The 19061-nt window shown below is 48.3% G+C and overlaps 1 protein-coding gene across 1 annotated transcript in view; it reads left to right on the top strand.

Moving 5' to 3' along the window:
* The window catches only part of DSTYK (dual serine/threonine and tyrosine protein kinase), a 49391-nt gene that overhangs the window by 25569 nt on the left and 4761 nt on the right, over positions 1–19061 (top strand). The window contains exons 3-12 of the mRNA XM_029935577.1: positions 3566–4235; positions 8919–9151; positions 9552–9635; positions 10268–10444; positions 11288–11417; positions 12165–12321; positions 12746–12878; positions 14722–14835; positions 16147–16261; positions 18855–18989. Of these exons, the coding sequence (XP_029791437.1) occupies positions 3566–4235; positions 8919–9151; positions 9552–9635; positions 10268–10444; positions 11288–11417; positions 12165–12321; positions 12746–12878; positions 14722–14835; positions 16147–16261; positions 18855–18989 (1948 nt within the window). The remainder of the gene's footprint in view (positions 1–3565; positions 4236–8918; positions 9152–9551; positions 9636–10267; positions 10445–11287; positions 11418–12164; positions 12322–12745; positions 12879–14721; positions 14836–16146; positions 16262–18854; positions 18990–19061) is intronic.

Here is a 19061-nt window from a genome sequence, read left to right as displayed (position 1 = left end):
AGGAGTGGACACCTTCTTTCTAGGTGACACTGTATCGGGCAGCACCTACCATTAGAAAGCCCTGAATCTGTTTTTAAAAAAAGAAAATGAATTTGCACCTGTGAGCACACAAAGTCAGCGGTCTCCTGAAAAGGATTTTGGTCCTGCAAATGGCCTTCACAGCTTTCCATTTTCTTGCACATAGAAAATGGACATTTAAAATAAATTTTTGTAATGTTTATTATTTTTGAGAGACAGACAGAGAGACAGAGCACGAGGAGAGGGGCAGAGAAAGAGGGAGACACAGAATCTGAAGCAGCTCCTGGCTCCAAGCCATCAGCACAGAGCCCAGCATGGGGCTGGAACTCACAAACTGTGAGATTATGACCTGAGCTGAAGTCAGATGCTTAACTGACTGAGCCACCCAGGAGCCCCCAAAATGGACATTTTAAATAGACATTGATTTTAGAATTAAAAAAAAAACAACCCTTGAAATAAACAAGCAAACAATTGTTTTCTAAAGAACTCCTCTACTTTAGGCTTTCTTCTCATAATATTCCTATAATAAGTTGGATTGATTTATATCTTTAAAAATGTAGGGGCGCCTGGGTGGCTCAGTTAAGTGTCATGATCTCACGGTTCGTGGGTTCAAGCCCCATGTGGGGCTCTATGCTAACAGCTCAGAGCCTGGAGCCTGCTTCGGATTCTGTATCTCCCTCTCTCTCTGACTCTCCCCTGCTCATACTGTCTCTCTCTGTCTCTCAAAAATAAATTAAAAACATTGAAAAAAACTTTTTTTATGTATATATTTAAGAAAGGTTTGGGGCGCCTGGGTGGCTCAGTTGGTTAAGCTTCTGGCTATGGCTCAGGTCAGATCTCACGTTTGTGGGTTCAAGCCCCGCATCAGGCTCTGTGCTGACAGTTAGCTCAGAGCCTGGAGCCTGCTTCCGGTTCTGTGTCCCCTTCTCTCTCTGCCCCTCCCCCTCTCATGCTCTGTCTCTCTCTCTATCAAAAATAAATAAAACATGAAAAAAAAAAAAGAAAGGTTTGCAGCTTTAAAATAAATATTTAAAAAACATATTCACCTATAATTCTCTACCTTATTAAAACTTTTCTTTCCTTGGTATTGTCTTCTAGTCATTATTAAATTATTATGTACTATAATGTTGGCATTCAGACAATTATGTATTCTAGACTCAGCCTTCAAAGTTCTTACCACTTCTTGAATGTGCCTCATGGAGTGATTCATGCTGTCGCAGTGGGACTCAGGGTAGTGAAGGGGTTTGTTGGAACAGTGAGAGGAGTGTCAGACTAGTCTACCAACCGGGAGACATTTCCTGCGATTCGAGGCATAGATGAAACAGCAGGTTTCTTTTTGGCCTAGGCGTGGATGGAAAGTAGGTGGATTTTTAGTGTTTGCTCAAATCATAGTTGGTGAGATGCGAAAAGCACTTTTCGCTTTAGGGAGTTCGCAGGGGCCGGCCAAATACCAGTTAGGTGACCCGTCTGCGAATTAAACTTCCTAGTTGTTTACTGAGGAAGATGAGACTTTGTGCTTTTCTGGGGATGGGAGATCTCTCTCTCGTTCTTTCTCTCGCGCTCTCTCTCTCTCTCACACATACACACACACACACACACACACATACACACACAGACTACAAGAGACAATAGGCTGGCATTTTCCAGTTCTTTCCTACTTGAAAGGTCCCAGGTTTTTATTTAAATATTTCTTCATAAAAAATGCATGCTGTTCAGTAAGGTAAGGAATGAAACCAGTATCTGTCTGAGGGAAAATAAACAGCTGCATATCTTTTACATCTCAAATAAAGTAAATTTGCAACATCGGACAAATGTTAAGGACACAAACGAGCAGACTTGCACTGAATTCTTTTATAACTCTGTACTGTGCTGTATTTCTGCGGAGGAGTGATTTGGAATTGCAGATTCCTGAAGACGTCAGGAGTTGGTGTGCCTGCAGTGGTGATCTAGGCATGAGTCTGCCGGTTGACCCTTGGGTCTGGAATACCAGGCACAGTAGACAGCTTCAGAGATAGAGAAGAGCAGCAGACGGAAATACATGGCCTGAAGTGCCTCAGAAAAGAAGTAGAGCACAGGGGTGCCTGGGTGGCTCAGTCGGTTAAGTGTCCGACTCTTAATTTCGACTCTGGTCATGATCTCAGGGGTCATGAGTTCGAGCCCCGCATTGGGCTCATGCTGTCTCTTTCTCTCAAAATTAATAAATAAACTTAAAAATAAAAGAACACTAAACAAAAACTATTGGCTAGGAAAGGACCTGCAGAGGTTTGTTTGTAAATCAAAGCTCATTCTTGAAACTCACTTTAAGATCATGGGCATATCACTCCTGATTGGGTTCAATCGTGTGTAACAGACAATCTGGAAAATGGGCTTGCTTAAACAAGATAGAGGTTAGTTTTTTTTCCCTTGTGAAAGAAAATGGAAGCTAGGCTGGTGTGGCAGCTCTGCAGTCATCAGGGACCCAAACCCCCTATTTCTTTTTGCTCCCTCGTCCTCAGTGCTGGCTTCTACCCTCAGGTTTGCCTTAGGGCTTTGGGATGACCTTCTTGCCACAGGCAAGAGGAGTGGGGCCCAAGAGCACACTTCCAGCTAGAGTCAAACTCCCTCTAAAGAACTTTCCTGGCAGCTCCACCCGGTCACTGGCCACCTTGTCTGTAAAGGCCATTGCTTTCCCAATAATGCAGAGGCTAAATACTGGGTAGACAGACCGTAGTCTCTGTCCTACCAGGGGATCATGGGAATAAAGGTATTACCAAGACTTAGGTGGCTAAGACTCTGAGATATCCGCAGACTTCTAGGATAGGACAGTAGTAATGTCTGGCAAACCTGGCTTTTAGTTGGCTCCTTGATTGATCCCACAGTACTGAGGGCCATGTGTTAGGAGTTACAGTAGCTAACAAGGCGGATGTGGTCCCTGTCCTCAAAGGGTTAACAGGCTAACAAGGAAAATGAGTTTAAAAAAAATAAATTGTACCTGTGTTGAACATTAAAGAAAGGGGAAGTAGAGAGTGCTTGGGATTTTGTTCTAGGAAAGACTCTCTAGGGGCGCAACATGAGCGCACAGGGAGATGGAAGCCTGCTTGGGAGCTGGCCTGGGAGTTCGCCAGCTTTGAAAGGTTGGGCGAGTGCAGTGAGCAAGGATTAGAGCGGGAGGAATGTTCCAGGAGGCGTCACTCCTGATCTGACTATTTTCACAGCACTTCTTTCTCCTTCCGTTAATTTGTCTCCGTCCTTCTTTGGAGGGCATCAGCGGGTCTTTCCAAACAACGAGGGAAGCCAGGAACTAAATTCTTTTTTCTGAAGTGGCTAAAGAGATGGCCATCCTTTTTCCTGATGGCTTTCTCTCTCTAGATGAGCTCCTGCGTGCCTAGGCTGCACCAGGGAGTGCTGGTAACCCAGGAGGGAGTTGGACAAGTGACGGGGGCGTCCCGAAGTCCCATTGGCCCATCATAGATCTGGATTTTGGTCTCAGATCTTTGGGACTCTGGGGAGGTAAGAATTGGTTCTGACCCTGAAATGCCGATATGACCACCCCCCCTTCCCCTTCTAGGAAGTGGACATTGTGGTTGCACCGTGCCAGGGCCTCCGGCCTGCAGTGGATGTCCTGGGCGACCTGGTGAACGATTTCTTGCCTGTGATAACCTATGCACTCCACAAGGACGAGCTCTCTGAGAGGGACGAGCAAGAGCTTCAGGAAATCCGAAAGTATTTCTCCTTTCCCGTGTTCTTTTTCAAAGTGCCGAAGCTGGGCTCGGAGATCATTGCCTCCTCTCCCAGACGGACAGAGAACGAAAGGTCACCGCTCCATCACCAGCTGGCCGACCTGGGCTATCTGAGCAGCAGTCACTGTAACTGCGGGGCTCCTGGCCAAGACACTAAAGCTCAGAGCATGTTGGTGGAACAGAGTGAGAAACTGAGGCACTTGAGCACCTTTTCTCACCAGGTGCTACAGACTCGCTTGGTGGACGCGGCCAAGGCCCTGAACCTGGTGCACTGCCGCTCCCTCGACATCTTTATTAACCAGGCCTTTGATATGCAGCGGGACCTGCAGATTACTCCCAAACGTCTGGAATATACTCGAAAAAAGGAGAACGAGTTGTATGAATCACTGATGAATATTGCCAACCGAAAGCAGGAGGAAATGAAGGACATGATTGTTGAGACGCTGAACACCATGAAGGAGGAACTTCTGGACGACGCTGCCAACATGGAATTTAAAGGTATGTCCTAGAGAGCTGGGCTGGGCTGCTGGGACCAGAGGATTCTTTTAACCCTTTGCTAGCCAGAAATGGAGTCCATGAATTCTGAGGGCCAAAGGAAACGCAGAAGGATCTCATCTATCCAACTGTCATTAGCTGGAGCCTACCGTAAATCATTTAGCCAGAGTGGCCTCTCTTGTTTTCAGAGGCCTTCCTGGAAGATTCTGCTGTCATTCCTTCCCAGGGACTTCTGGTAAGTTCCTTCTAATAGTGCTCTTTTATCTCCATTGCGTATCTGTATCCCCTGACTTTGATGGGGCTGGAGAAGAGATGCTGAAGAATGTTAGTAAGTCATGCATTGATCTTGGCTTTAACCTGCAGCCTGGTTCATGCTTCCTTATTGGTTCTTTCTCTGTGTGTTGTGGTCTCATTTTCTCTCCAGGCTGCTCCTGCTCATGAGGGTTTCCCAAAGTCCTGTTTTCAGCTTTTCCAGAAGTCCCATTCTTCCTGAATGGCTGTTAACAAAATTGGGTGACGGTGATTCGTCAGGTCATTTGGGGCTGCGGTTTAGTTGTGGCTGACCTTGTATACTGACCGGTCTGTGGGCCTCCCGGCAGGAATGTTAGCCCCGCCACCTGTTTGTTAAAGTGAAGTGGTTTGCAAGTTACCCTTTGGGTTCTCAGTCCTGGCTGTACATGCAAATCTGCTGGGAGGCTCTTTGAAAATATAAGTGTTGGAGACCAGCGCAGAGCACTTCAGGCCTATTAGTTAGAATTTCTTTTCTTTCCTTTTTTTTTTTAAGCTTATTTATTTTTGAGAGAGAGAGCTAGCGTATTCGAGAGGAGGAGGGTCAGAGAGGGAGGGAGGGAGAGAGAGAATGCAACAGGCTCCACACTGTCAGCGCAGAGTCAACTCAAGGCTGGAGCCTATGAAGCGCGAGGTCATGACCTGAGTCAAGATCAGGAGTTGGATGCTTAACTGACTGACCCATCCAGGCACCCAAATCCAAATTTCTCACATGGGAGCTAGTATCAATTTTTCTTTTCTTTGCATCAGTGTTTTTGTTTGTTTGTTTGTTTTCCCAGTCCCTATGTGGATTCTGCATATTGACATCCTCTTGATGAGGGAACTGAGGCTTAGGCAGGTTAAGTAATTTGCTTAAGGTCACACAGCTACTGAAGAGTAAAGTGAATCTAACAGGCTGATTTCTGAGTCAGTTTCCGTGCTTTCCTGCTTCTTACCCTGTTTCGGGCTACTGCTGCTGCCATCGGCCTCGTGACGGGCTGCAGAAGCTCAGTGTGGTCTCCAGCTCTTTGCTCTCCCTGGTCCCCATGGCCAGTCGTCTGCCAAGTCCTGACGAGTCTCCTTCCCTGTTTCATACCTACCTTTGCTTCTCTGCTTCCTCTTTTCTAGTCTGCCTGAACTACCGTTACCTGTGGCTCTTCCTGACATCTTTCTCTCCTGTCTCCAATTCATCTTTAGTGGTTCCCTATTCCCACAGACTAAGTTTAGACTTGTTAGCCTGATGGTAAAGGTCTTCCGAAGCCTAGCCCTGACCAGCTTCCCCAGGGCGCACCTTCCTGCAGCGTCTCTTTCAGCTGGACTCAACTGCTAGCTGTCCTCTATATGCTTCCTTTACTTTTTCTTTGTTCCTATTCTGCCCTAAACCCCAAATGGGTTTTATTTGTGAATTTCCAAATCCCACCCACCCTTCAAAGCCTCTTCTAGGTATCATTTTTCATGACGATGTCTTAACTTTTCTTGGCCAGTTGTGATCGCATCCATTTGAACTCTCACAGCATTTCACGCATACCTGAAATTTCTGGTGTGTTTCACTCTTTATTACAGTTATTTATGTTCTCCTGAGTGTTTTCTAAAATCCTAGAGATGAAGGCGAACAGGATCTTGTTTATCATCGGATCTCTTACAGCAGATAACACAGAGTCCGTGGACAGTATATCTTCAGAGTTGTTGTTTTTTTAAATTTTTTTAATGTCTTTTATTTATTTTTTGAGAGATAGAAACAGTGCAAGCAGGGGAGGGTCAGAGAGAGAGGGAGACACAGAATCTGAAGCAGGCTCCAGGCTCTGAGCTAGCTGTCAGCACAGAGCCTGATGTGGGGCTTGAACCCACGAACCGTGAGATCATGACCCGAGCTGAAGCTGGACGCTTAACAACTGAGCCACTCAAGCGCCCCCTTCAGAGTTTGAATGAGCATGTGAATGACGGTATACAGCTGTGTCACACTTACAGACACAAAGGACATAGAATCGACTCTAGCAAGCACAGGTGCATTATTTTTTATAGGTCTTTCTAAAGATGAGCAGAGATAACTCTTTGGTGAATTCCCACCATAGGGAGGTCTTGCAGTGGAGATGCTAGGGTGGCTTCTGACTCACTTAACAACACCAGCACATCAGTGCCAGTGTCCCAGAGCCCGTGGTAAAGGGTGGGCAGACCGTGAAATATTTGACTGTCTGTTGTGTGCCAGGTACACCATGTTTGGTGCCTGGGATGCTGTGGTTAGTTCAACAGATGCAGGGGATCTTGGACCGAGTTGATCAGATGTCTGGCTCTGTTAGCCACGTGATGGATTTGTGAATTTTCCTAGTTGGCTGTGTATGAGACAAGACGTACGTGTCTACCACTTAACCTTGTTCTAAGTTCTTCCTGGAGACCCTTGATGCAATGATAAGTAGATTTAGAAGAGGCCAGAAGATTTACCAGATGACCTAAAGAGCCCTCAGATTTCTGGTACTGTTGTGTGTGTGTGTGTGTGTGTGTGTGTGTGTGTGTGTGTGTTTAATTAATGCGTGTATGCTGATTATATGACATACATACCTTAGAAAGGACTTTTTAAAAAAATTTTTCTTAATGTTTATCTTTTATTTTATTTTTGAGAGAGACAGAGTGTGAGCATGGGAGGGCCAGAGAGAGGGAGACACAGAATCTGAAGCAGGATCCATGCTCTGAGCTGTCAGCACAGAGCCTGATGCGGGGTTTGAACTTACGAACCCCAGGATCATGACCTGAGCTGAAGTCGGATGCTTAACTGACTGAGCCACGCAGGCGTCTGACTTTTGTTTTTCTTTAAAGGTAATAGCTACATACATAGTACTTGACTCAGAGGTATAAGGATACTATCCGCCAACCTCTCGTTTTCCTCCGTAGGTTCCTCTGCCCCTTGCTCTTTCACTGAACTCCTATCTTAGAGATCTTTCCAAAAATATACATACAGATTTGCCTTCTTCTAATCAATATACCTGGTTTTATTCAACTATGCCCCTGCTGGTGGACATTTAGCTATTTCTTTCTTTCTTTTTTCTTTTTTGCTACTACAAACTATACTGCACTGATCACCATTTACATACATATCTTTGGGACTTTAAGGGTAATTCTAGAAAAATAGTTCCTAGAAGCAAAATAGTTAGGTCAGTGGGTATGTAGGTGTTCTTGTTGGTTGATTGGCTAGTTTAAAATTTTGATAGATTAGGGGCACCTGGGTGGCTCAATTGGTTAAGCATCCAGCTTTGACTCAGGTCATGATCTCACGGTTTGTGGGTTCAAGCCCTGCGTCGGGCTCTGTGCTGACAGCTAGCTCAGAGCCTGGAGCCTGCTCCCTCTCTTTCTGTGTCTCCCTCTCTCTCTGACCCTCCCCTGCTCACGCTGTCTCTGTCTCTCAAAAATAAAGAAAAAAACATAAAAATAAAAAAAATTTAAAAATTTTGATAGATTAAAAACAAAATTTTTTTGACAGATATTATGAGATTTCCTCCAAAGAGGTAGCACCAATTTAAATTCCCACCGTGGACATGAGAGTGTCTTTTTAGGAATGGCGTTTTTGCAGATCATTTGTCTTCTCTTAACTTCTGTCCTCTGGCTTGCAAAACAGATTTCTGATTCTGGGAGGTAGCAGGGTGCTGACAATGTTCAGTTGTACTTTTTATTTATCTAGTAATTGATTAGTACTGAGTCCCGACTCTCCGGTTTTTCCAGGAGCGAGGCAGTGTAAAAGGTTAAAGATCCAAGGCTTTTCAGTCCCTGAGCTTTGGGTTCAAATGCTGTATTACTGCCCAATCGTACCATACCCTTCCAAGTGCCACCTTTGTCCTGTCTTTGGTACTGTCTCCCCACCTATAAAATATGACCCAAAATACCCACCTGACATGGGCGCAGGCGGCTCAGTCAGTTGAGTGCCCAATGTTGGCTCAGGTCACGATCTCGTGGTCTGTTGACCTCCAGCCCCACATCGGGCTCACTGCTGTCAGCACCCACTTCTGACCATCTGTCTCCCTCTCTCTCTGTCTCTCTCCCTCTCACACACTCTCTCTCTCTCTCAAAAATAAATAAAACATTAAAAAAAATACCCACCTGACAAAGTTATTGTGAGGATTAAATTTGATTGCATATATGAAATACATATTATGGTGCTTATCAAATAGTCTGTACTCAATAAATGATCCTCCGCTCCTAGAAATGTGACATAAAAGCTGACAAAATCAATAGGCTCATTCTAGACACAGTTGCCTTTTCTCAGTATTTGTAGAGGACCGGCTGGCCCCTGATCACAGGGAAGGTCAGAGGTTGTCCGCCGGCCGTGACTTGTAGCCATCATGCTGGTAGCTCCTGGGCTTGGCTTGGGAGAGACCTCCGTTCTCAGTGCCTGCTCCTTCCTCTCACAGCCACTGGCTTCTCTCTCCACAGATGTCATCGTCCCTGAGAACGGAGAGCCAGTGGGCACCAGAGAAATCAAATGCTGCATCCGGCAGATCCAGGAGCTCATCATCTCCCGGCTGAATCAGGCGGTGGCTAACAAGCTCATCAGCTCGGTGGATTACCTGCGAGAGAGCTTCGTCGGGACCCTGGAGCGGTGTCTGCAGAGCCTGGAGAAGTCCCAGGACGTCTCTGTTCACATCACCAGTAATTATCTCAAACAGGTACTTGAAGAACGATTAAGAGGCCATGCGGGTAACACAGGCAGCAGACGCCATGTGGACACCCAACCTCAAGTGAGCCAGGAATTTCCCTCTCGCCTTTTGCCCATCCACTTTGAATTGTATTTCGTTTCTCCATCACATGAGCACCGCCTGTCAGAGGTGCTTGTGAACTGCAACGTCGCAGCTAGGATGATGAGCAAGGAGGTGATCAGGGAAGTGAGGGGGCCCAGCGAGCACAGAATCCTTGATCAGCCTTTGTTGACTCTGCACCCGTCTTGACGGATATATTTGGCAACCTGGAACCTGGACTCTGTGCTTTAAGTAAATATTATTTATCCCACATTCTAATCAGCCCTTCTGCTCAGGGCATATTGACTTTTGTCTGTGTGTTCTCTTTCAGATCTTAAATGCCGCCTATCATGTTGAAGTTACGTTTCACTCCGGGTCCTCGGTTACAAGGATGCTGTGGGAGCAAATCAAACAGGTGGGACTTGCTTAGAGAGACACGTCTCTGGCCCTGGTTGGCTCTGAACTTTAGTCACCCCCTGGCAGCTGATGTCTAGGATCTTCCGTTGGTGTAGGTGGGTTGCGGTTTGTCCTGATTTGCCTGCCCAGAACGGCTCTGGTCTGTGCCTGCCCTGAGATGATGAGGAACGGTGCCACCTTAACGCTTGAACGTGATGCATTTCAATATTTTGTGCAGCTGTAAGACTCTTCTTCACTAGCTTCTTCAGATTCCTTTCCCCACAACAGAAATGTATTCGCAGAAGCAGGCTTCACTGCCAGAGGCCATTTATTTGTATGGTTTCGTTTCTGGAATCTGATGTGTCTTTATTCCATACCAAGTCCAGAAAGGGACCTACTGGGCACCCCTGGCATGACTCTGTAGTGAGGGCTTGTGAGCACATAGACTGGGCCTCGTGTTCTTTGAAGCTTTCGTGAGGTCTGAGCGCTGATGGCGAGGTAGAGGGAAGTGGAGAGGAATCTTGGCCTTCACGCGGCTGCTTTCTTACTAACCTGCTCCTAATGAGTGGGTATCCAGAGGGGAAGGGCATTGGCTCCTTCTAGTGGCTGCTGTCCGCACCCCTGAGGGTCGTGACTCTCCTCACCCCGCAGATCATCCAGCGCATCACATGGGTGAGCCCACCCGCCATCACACTGGAATGGAAGAGGAAGGTGGCTCAGGAAGCCATCGAGAGCCTCAGTGCCTCCAAGTTGGCCAAGAGCATCTGCAGCCAGTTCCGGACCCGACTCAACAGTTCTCACGAGGCTTTTGCAGCCTCCTTGCGACAGGTGGGTATGTGGGAAGAGAGAGAAGAGCCTTAACCGTTGAGCAATAGTTTGCCCACTGCTCCGTGCATAATTTTTCTAAAATCATCAGCAATCTTCTTCCTTGTGTTAAAGGATAATATCATGTTATAGAAAGTTTCATCAATACGTTTTTCATGTGGAGATTTTTTTAACTCTTGGGAACATGAAGGAAACTCCATTAATTTCTCCCCGTTTCACTTAGTGAGGAATGAAAAGCAAAGTGTAGAAGGGGTGCCTGGGAGGCTCAGTCGGTTGAGCGTCTGGCTTTGGCTCAGGTCATGATCTCACAGTTCGTGGGTTCGAACTCCACATCGGGCTCTGTGCTGACAGCTAGCTCAGAGCTTGGAGTCTGCTTCGGATTCTGTGTCTCCCTCTCTCTGACCCTCCCCTGCTCATGATCTGTTTCTCTCTGTCTCTCAAAAATAAATAAATGTTAAAAAAATTTTTTTTGAAGAAAGAAAAGCAAGGTGTAGGAATTTTATTTAGTATGTTAGAAATGAGTCATAGAGAGGGATGGCTTTGTAACTTTCACACTGGTTCACAGTTAGGTGACATGTGCTTGTGCCCTTGGAGTGTGTGTGTGTGTGCGCGTGCATGTGTGTACATGTGTGTAGAGGGGAGGGTATGGAGATGGATTACGCATCCAAAAGGAAAGGTGGGTATTTATCGAGAGCTCACTGTGTACAGGTGCCAGAGCCACGTTCCACACGGCTTGTGTAACTCAGCCGTCCTCAGGAGACGGATATTATTGTCCCCATATAATAGGTGAGGAAGCCAAACCAGGGACTTGGTAAGTCACGTGTGGTCTTTCTGTTTCCCTCCCAGCTAGAAGCTGGCCACTCAGGCCGGTTGGAGAGAACAGAAGATCTGTGGTTGAAGGTTCGCAAGGATCACGCCCCCCGCCTGGCCCGCCTTTCTCTGGAAAGCCGTTCTTTACAGGATGTCTTGCTACATCGTGAGTCCTGTTTTAGTCCAAGTAAATTAGAAGTTTCTGGATGCTTGGCATTTGCATGTTCTGCCTCTAACGCTGCTCCCTTGCAAAGCTGTCTAAGCACCCACTGACGTGGTTTTGAAACTCCAAAGTCTGTTTGGTCCTGCTGTTTGTATAGTCCAGATGATGCGACAGGTTTATTTAAATCAAACCAGTTTGGGGGCGCCTGGGAGACTCAGTTGATTAAGCATCCGGCTTCGGCTCAGGTCGTGATTTCGCGGTTCATGAGTTCGAGCCCCACATCAGGCTCTATGCTGACAGCTTGGACCCTTGAACCTGCTTCGGATTCTGTATCTCCCTCTCTCTCTGCCCCACTCACGCTCTATCTGTCTGTCTGTCTCTCTCTCTCTCTCAAAAATAAGCAAACATGGAAAATAAATAAACATGAAAAAAAATAAACAAAACCAGTTAGGTTACTTTCTATTAGTTTCAGTACTGTCAGAATTACAACTTCCTGCTTTTCGGTCTACATCTAAGAATCCTTTCTTTTTTTCTTAAACAAGGTACATATTTTTTCATATGCAGTCTTTAAGATTTTATTTTTGAGTAATCTCTACCCCAGTGTGGGGCTCGAACCCACAGACCCCAGAGCAAGAGTCACATTCTCCACTGACCGAGCCGACCAGGGACTGCACACATCCAGGAATCTTGGGGAGGTCAGCCAGCAGTCTCCCATTCCTTCTGCCTTACCCATGTCTTCGTATTTCATAGGTAAACCTAAACTGGGTCAGGAACTGGGCCGGGGCCAGTACGGTGTGGTGTACCTGTGTGACAACTGGGGAGGACACTTCCCTTGTGCCCTCAAGTCGGTCGTCCCCCCGGATGAGAAGCACTGGAACGACCTGGCTCTGGAGTTTCACTACATGAGGTGGGTTCTCCTGTCATTCATCCCTGGAGGGGGAAGATCCAGAGAAGCAGCCAGAAGCCTGATATGAATGTTGTACCAAGAGCTGCAGCGTGCCCCGTGTGTCCTAAGGTGTTGCAGACAGTTATTTCTGGGTTTGGTCCAGTCGCACTCTCTTACAGGCCCTCGGTGTCCTTGCTTGCCACCTCCCATCGTCCTCCTTTGTCACACTCTGCATCCATGTGGCTTCCTCCTCAGCCCTTCCAGCCTGTCCCTTCGCAGATTCTGTCATTCTTTGTCCTCGCTAGAGCCCATTCTCTTTGCCTTTCCTCTGTACTGAGGGCCATCCCCTGTGGACCCAGGCGGAGTGGGGTGTGAGGGCTGCCCCTTCCCGCGTGGCGGCACGGGAGCCGCAGCGCCGCAGCCCCAGCTCTCTCGCCCCCGCCAGGTCTCTGCCGAAGCACGAGCGCCTGGTGGACCTCCATGGCTCCGTCATCGACTACAGCTACGGCGGCGGCTCCAGCATCGCCGTGCTGCTCATCATGGAGAGGCTGCACCGGGACCTGTACACGGGGCTCAAGGTGAGGCAAGGCGAGGGGGGCGGTGTGCGGCCAGGGCAGCGGGCTCCTCTCTGGCCTGCCGTCCTTTCTCGTCTGGCCAGGCCTTGTGGCTCTCACGAGACGTCGTTGGCCTAATCAAGCTTGACTACCCTAATCCAGAAACACCTTGCAGGTTTCCCAGAGTCTGGCTTTTGGCCCACTTTTTATCTAGAATGCTGCCGATTTGCCACCGTCACCTCTCGTGGTGGTGGTATAAACCTAGACGTGGTGGGTGAGCCAAAAAGCATCCTATGGCTTTGCTAGCTTTCCCCTTTTTTTGCTCTTGATAGAAAAGCCAGTTTTTGGTGTTTAATCAGCCAGTATTTATCAGTGACTCCCTTGTCCAAGAGCCTATATTGAGCGCCAGAAGGGGATGTCAGAAAGTGTCATTGTCAGGGTCCCTCGGCTGGCTCGGTCAATGGCATGTGTGACTCTTGATCTCAGCATCAGGAGTTCAAGCCCCATGTCAGGTGGAGAGCTCACTTACAAAAAAAAAAAAGTGTAATGGTCACAGACTTCTAAGAGACTTGTAGTCAGTGAATATTTCATTAAGATTTGGCGTTTGAGTTTGATAAATACACCCCGATGGGTAAAATTTGGACAGGTGGAAGGAAGAGGCCAGGCTAGTGGGGAAGGAGGAGCATGATGCCCAGAGCGTTCTAAGGACACTGGTCGTGTTGGAACAGTGGTCTGGGATGGGGGGGGGGGCCTCATGTGCACAGACATGTCGAGAACAGAGTATAGAACACCAGACTGAAGAATTTCCATAGAATTCAAATCCCGTTCTAGACCCTGAAAAGCTGTTGAGAGATTTTGAGCGAAGATGAGATGCCGTCAGTGGGATGCTAGGTCTCCCTCGCCCAAAGCAGCAAGGGAAGTAGGGGCACTTGTTTGCCTGGTCCCCGCACTGGGGCTGCGTGGGGCTGGGGGAGGCTAACCCTGGCGCATCTGGGCAGGTCCCTTCTCACAGATGCCTCTTACGCCAGTTTATGCGGAAGCTTCTGGAGGTAAAGGACTTCCTAAAAACGATTGCAGGAGCCGTGAAAACTCAATAGGATGGAGGAGATGACTCTGGTGGTGGCCCTCCGTCTTCATTTCAGAGGACTTGAGCTCAGCACTGTCTGATGCTTGCCCACAAGAGGGCTAGAGAACCGAGTCCGAGCTTCCAGATGAGTGACGTAATGTTCTCTGGAATTCAGGAGACCCTAAGTTGGAGGCCTGGTAAAAGTAAGATGTGCGACCTTGATATTTGAATCTGTAAAACCAAACCTGGGCTGATGAGGCCTACAAAGCAGTGGAAGTCATTCTGCCTGAAAAACCTAGAAATACCTTTAAAAAAAAAAAAAGTTTTTATTATTTAAAAAAAGTTTTCAGTCATCTCTGTGCCTAATGTGGGGCTCAAACTCATGACCCCGAGATCAACAGTCACATGCTCTACTGACTGAGCCAGCCATGCACCCTGAGACCCAGAAGTACTCAGTGTCTTGCTGGGGGTTCGGGGGGGGGGCGGGGTGGATGGAAAGGAGCTCATGCCTTCAGTTGTTAGTCATGCCTGGAGCCCTGCTGGGGACGTCCAGCTGGCCTGAGCGTGGCCTCCAAGGGATGCTCTCTGGCATCACAGCTAACTCATCCTTCCCCCGCTTTCCCTCAGTCTCCTTCTCCTAACTGCTCTCCTCTTCCCTCCCACCTGCTCTCTGTCCTTGTCCCGGGTGCCCTAGTGCAGGCCGACCTGCAGTGTCCTGCAGAAGGAACTTGTAGTTGTTTAAGCAAGTTGGACTGAGCAGCTGTCTTGTTAGTGACACGTGAGCCCTTTTGTCTCCCCAAGGCCGGGCTGGCGCTGGAGACGCGGCTGCAGATAGCGCTGGATGTGGTGGAGGGGATCCGCTTCCTCCACAGCCAGGGGCTTGTCCACCGCGATATCAAGCTAAAAAACGTCCTGGTAAGTAGAGCTGTTTCCCTGAGATAACGCCCTGCCTCCGTGGGTTAAGTGACCTTGGGAGGGCCCGCGTGAATGTGAGTGCGATCGTAGGAAGAGGCTGCCGGAAGAGCAGTGATTGATGGGATCTCAGACATAAAGTGTGGGGAGCGGGAAGCCGCAGCATAGACCGAGCGTGCGCTGCTTAAGGCTTTTCCTCCCAACACTGCCGAAAACCTTTAAAGTTGCAGAGAAGAAAAGAGTGGTCCGACTGTTGATGCTTCACCCAGATTCGTGTTCTCTGTCTCCTGGGTTAGTCTCTCTCTGTCCTTCGGTCTCTCCCACACGGACGCACCCTCTTTGCTCAACCATATAGAAGTAACTTGCAGAGAACACATTACTCCTAAGTACTTGAGTTTATATCTCCTAAAATTGATCTTCTTCGGTGTGATTAAAATTATTATCACACTGAAGGAATTTAACATCGATAGAATACTGTTAATGCTGTCTCTAGTAGCGTTTTCCAGTTGTCCCAGATGTGTTCAGTTCCCCGAGTATGGTTGTTTGTTTGTGTGTTTGATCCAGGGTTCACTCCAAGGGTCAGATGGTGCACTTTGTTGTCCTGCTTGTTTATCCTCCTTTAATCTGCAATAGTCTTTCTGCTCTTTTGTGCTTTTGTGATGATGTTTTTGAGGCTTCCAGGTCTTGTTATTGTTTAGGGTTTGATCACAGGTGCTGGATGAGGGCTGAGATGGGTAAATGCACCTTAAAGGTAAGGTGGTCATGAACCCACCAGCTCGGTTATGTCACTTGTGAAGACTCCTCTGACATACTCCTTAAAAATGTCATCAGGTGTGTCTGGCAACAGGTATATATAGAGAGATGACAGCAGTTTGGGGGAAGAGGAAGACAGTCCCGAAGTCATAGTCTGAAACCTAAGAGGCTTATCTGTCGTCAGATGAGACACAGATGTATTCTCTCGGGCCTTTAGGAAGGTAAACTGCAGGGAATTCTGGGAACTCCCCTCAGCTCACCAGAGGCCCTCAGCCTTCTCACTTAGCAACTTTCTGCCCTGGGGTCTGGAGTAATAAGAATAATCAGGGACTGAAATCCTTTCCTCTGTGTCCTTCACTTCTTCATTCTTCCTAGACCTACTAAGTTCCTGCTATGCGCCAGGCAGTGTGCTAAGTGCTATGCGCCAGGCAGTGTGCTAAGTGCTAGGTATACAAAGACGAAAAAGTCAGCCCTTGCCCTCAGGTTGCTTACAGTCTGGGGAGAAGGTGGGAAGGTCTGGAGACAGGGAGGCGGCTGACTCTCCCCCTGTTCTGTTGGCAGCTGGACAAACAGAACCGTGCCAAGATCACTGACTTAGGGTTCTGCAAGCCAGAGGCCATGATGTCGGGCAGCATTGTGGGGACACCAATCCATATGGCCCCCGAACTTTTCACAGGTAAGCTGCAGGGCAGGAGTAGACATCCGCAGGGCCCCATACTTTAGTGAGTTGTACCCCTCGCTCAGGTAGTATATCCGCAAGTACTGCCAGTGGGTCTGGGGCGGGCAAGGGAGAGCCAGGGGAGGGGAAACCTAAAGACAGGTGGGGGGGAAGCGAAGAGGTGAAGGGGTGAGGAAGAAAACTGTAACTAGGAGTCACCGAGACTGCTTTTGGACATTTCTCCAGGCCATACGTGCTGTGATTGCCATAATCAACCAGTTAGTCAATCATAAAGCACTGATTGAATAACTTCCGTATATCAGGAGTTGGCTCTGATCATCAGTGAACTTGCCGATGACAGGGATCTATTCAGAGAGAGAAAATAATTAGGAAGCAGCATAAGACCATGGGACCAGGCGCTAAATCAGGTGTGATGGGATGCTGGTGTTCAGACAGGTGGTAAGTGAAGGTGGAAATGTTTGGCAGTTTTGTGGTAGAAGTGAGATTTGGGGTAGGACTTGAGTCGGGTCCGGAAGAATTGGTGTGTGGGAAGGGCACGCCTATGAAGCATGTTCTTGGAGCTAGACAGCATGAGTACAGTTTTTCATCTGTCTTGTTCCATTTGATCCTCACAGCAAGTCTGTGCTGAAGGTGATGCATTTTTGTGCCCATGTCACAGATGAAGTTAAGTCCAGATTGACGAACATCAGAAAGACACCCCACAAACCCTGAGCTCGAGATGATGGAGCTGGGGTTAGAATCCAGGTCGTTCTGGCTCTGGAATCTAACTTGTGTCTTGAAGGAGAGAACATTCTAGAGGCTGGGGAAAGGGAAACATGAGGAAAAGTGCGTGACAGGAGACAATCCCTGTGGGGAATAAGAGCAAACAAGGTTGGAGATGAAATGCACCGAACTTGCAATCCACACACAGGAGGAGAGGCTCGATGTGGAGGAAGAACTGGAACTTGAGCTTCAGGGGCGCCTGGGTGGCTCAGTCTGTTAGGCATCTGACTTTGGCTCGGTCATGATCTCACAGTTTGTGAGTTCGAGCCCCACAAAGGACTCTCTACTGTCAGCGCAAAGCCTACTTTGGATCCTCTGTCTCCTTTTCTCTCTTCCCTTCCCCACTTGCTCTCTCTCTCTCTCTCTCTCGTTCTCTCTCTCTCTCTCTCCCAAAAATGATAAATAAGAAATTAAAAAACACACACACAATTGAGCTTTTGTGCAGGCAGGGGACAAGGACAGGTTTGTGGAAGGTCAGCTTCATGGCGGGAGGGACAGAGGGCTTGCGGGGTGAGAACTGAGGCAGGCGGACCCGGGCTGGTAGCAACTCGAAACAGAAAAGCTGTGCAAGATTCAGGCTCTGTTCGCAGGTGGAGTGGGCAGCGGCTGGGCTTAACTTGGTGTCCGTGGTGAACAACAAAACATGACCAGACGAGGACTCGAGAGTTTGAGCCCGAGGGCTTGCAGACGGCCGTTCTGTGCCAAGGCAGATGGGAGGGTCTCGGCAGGCCCCTGGTCAGTGTGGGGAAGAGTTAAAATGAGCCGTCTGTGTGGCCCGCCCCCACTGGCCTCACACGCAGGTCTGGCCCAGGCCCGGCCCTGAGTGATGGGTGTGCGAGGGCAGGGTGAGCGGGGCCCATGGTGGACCCAGCACGCAGTCCTGTTCTTTCTCTAGACTCACTTCTGGAAACATTCTATCCACCCCACGTTGTTGTTTTCTTTTGGCTGCTTTGTATTTCACTTCCCTTGATCCTCTGCAGTCCATCCTGTTGCTGTCAGAAGACTCTTCCTAAAATACCTTCTTCGTGTCACCTCCTGCCCTAAAACCTAAAGGACTTCACACTGCCCGTTGAATCTAGACTTTTCTGGATTCTGGGGTGCCTGGGTGGCTCAGTGCGTTAAGTGTCCAACTCTCGATTTAGGCTTGGGTCATGATCTCATGAGTTCGGGCCCTATGTCGGGCTCTGCACTGTCAGATTCTCTCTCTCTTTTTTTCTCTCTGTCCCTCCCCATTTTCTCTCTCTCATAAAAAATTAAATAAAAAAAGTATTTACATTCTAGGGGTGCCTGGGTGGCTCAGTTGGCTAAGTGTCCTGACTTACTCTTGATTTCAGTTCAGGTCATGATCTCACACTAAATGAGTTTGAGCCCTGCATCAGGGTCCTGTACTGATAATGTTCTGGGATTCTCTCTATCTGTTTCTTTCTCTCTCTGCCCCTCCCTACCACCCCCCTTCAAAAATAAATTAATTAATTTAAAAGAATTTAAAAATCTTTACATTCTGGTTCCAGTCTACTCACCCACCTGTGTTTCCCAACCTTATTTCCCCAATCCAGCCTTTCAGGATGAGTCGTCTTCGCTGTTCAGTCAAAATCAGAGGCCTGTCCTCCTCCTCCTTTGTCAGGCTCTGGTCTTGGCCATCCTGGTGTCTGGCGTCGCCCTCCCTGTGCTGTGGTTTTGGGTAGAAGATGGGCATAGTCAGCGGCCCTGCCTACCAGGGTCACGGCAGGAGATCGTAGATGGTAAAAGCATTAGGACAAACAGTGTCTCGACCTCTGCAGCCCCAGTTGCAGGGATGCAGCTGATCTCCGGCCCTTTCTTGCCGCAGGGAAGTACGACAACTCCGTCGATGTCTACGCTTTCGGCATCCTCTTCTGGTATATCTGCTCGGGCTCCATCAAGCTCCCGGAAGCATTTGAGAGGTGTGCCAGCAAAGACCATCTCTGGAACAATGTCCGAAGAGGTAAGAGCCACAAGCCCTACCCTGTCCTGATCAAGAGTAGCCTGAGACCAGGCACCGCAGTGAGGCCCATGG

The sequence above is a fragment of the Suricata suricatta genome, chromosome 3 (genome assembly GCF_006229205.1).
Source record: "Suricata suricatta isolate VVHF042 chromosome 3, meerkat_22Aug2017_6uvM2_HiC, whole genome shotgun sequence".
NCBI classification, from domain to species: Eukaryota; Metazoa; Chordata; class Mammalia; order Carnivora; family Herpestidae; genus Suricata; species Suricata suricatta.
Note: the sequence above shows the minus strand (reverse complement) of the source record. Positions and strands in the feature narration are given on the sequence as shown.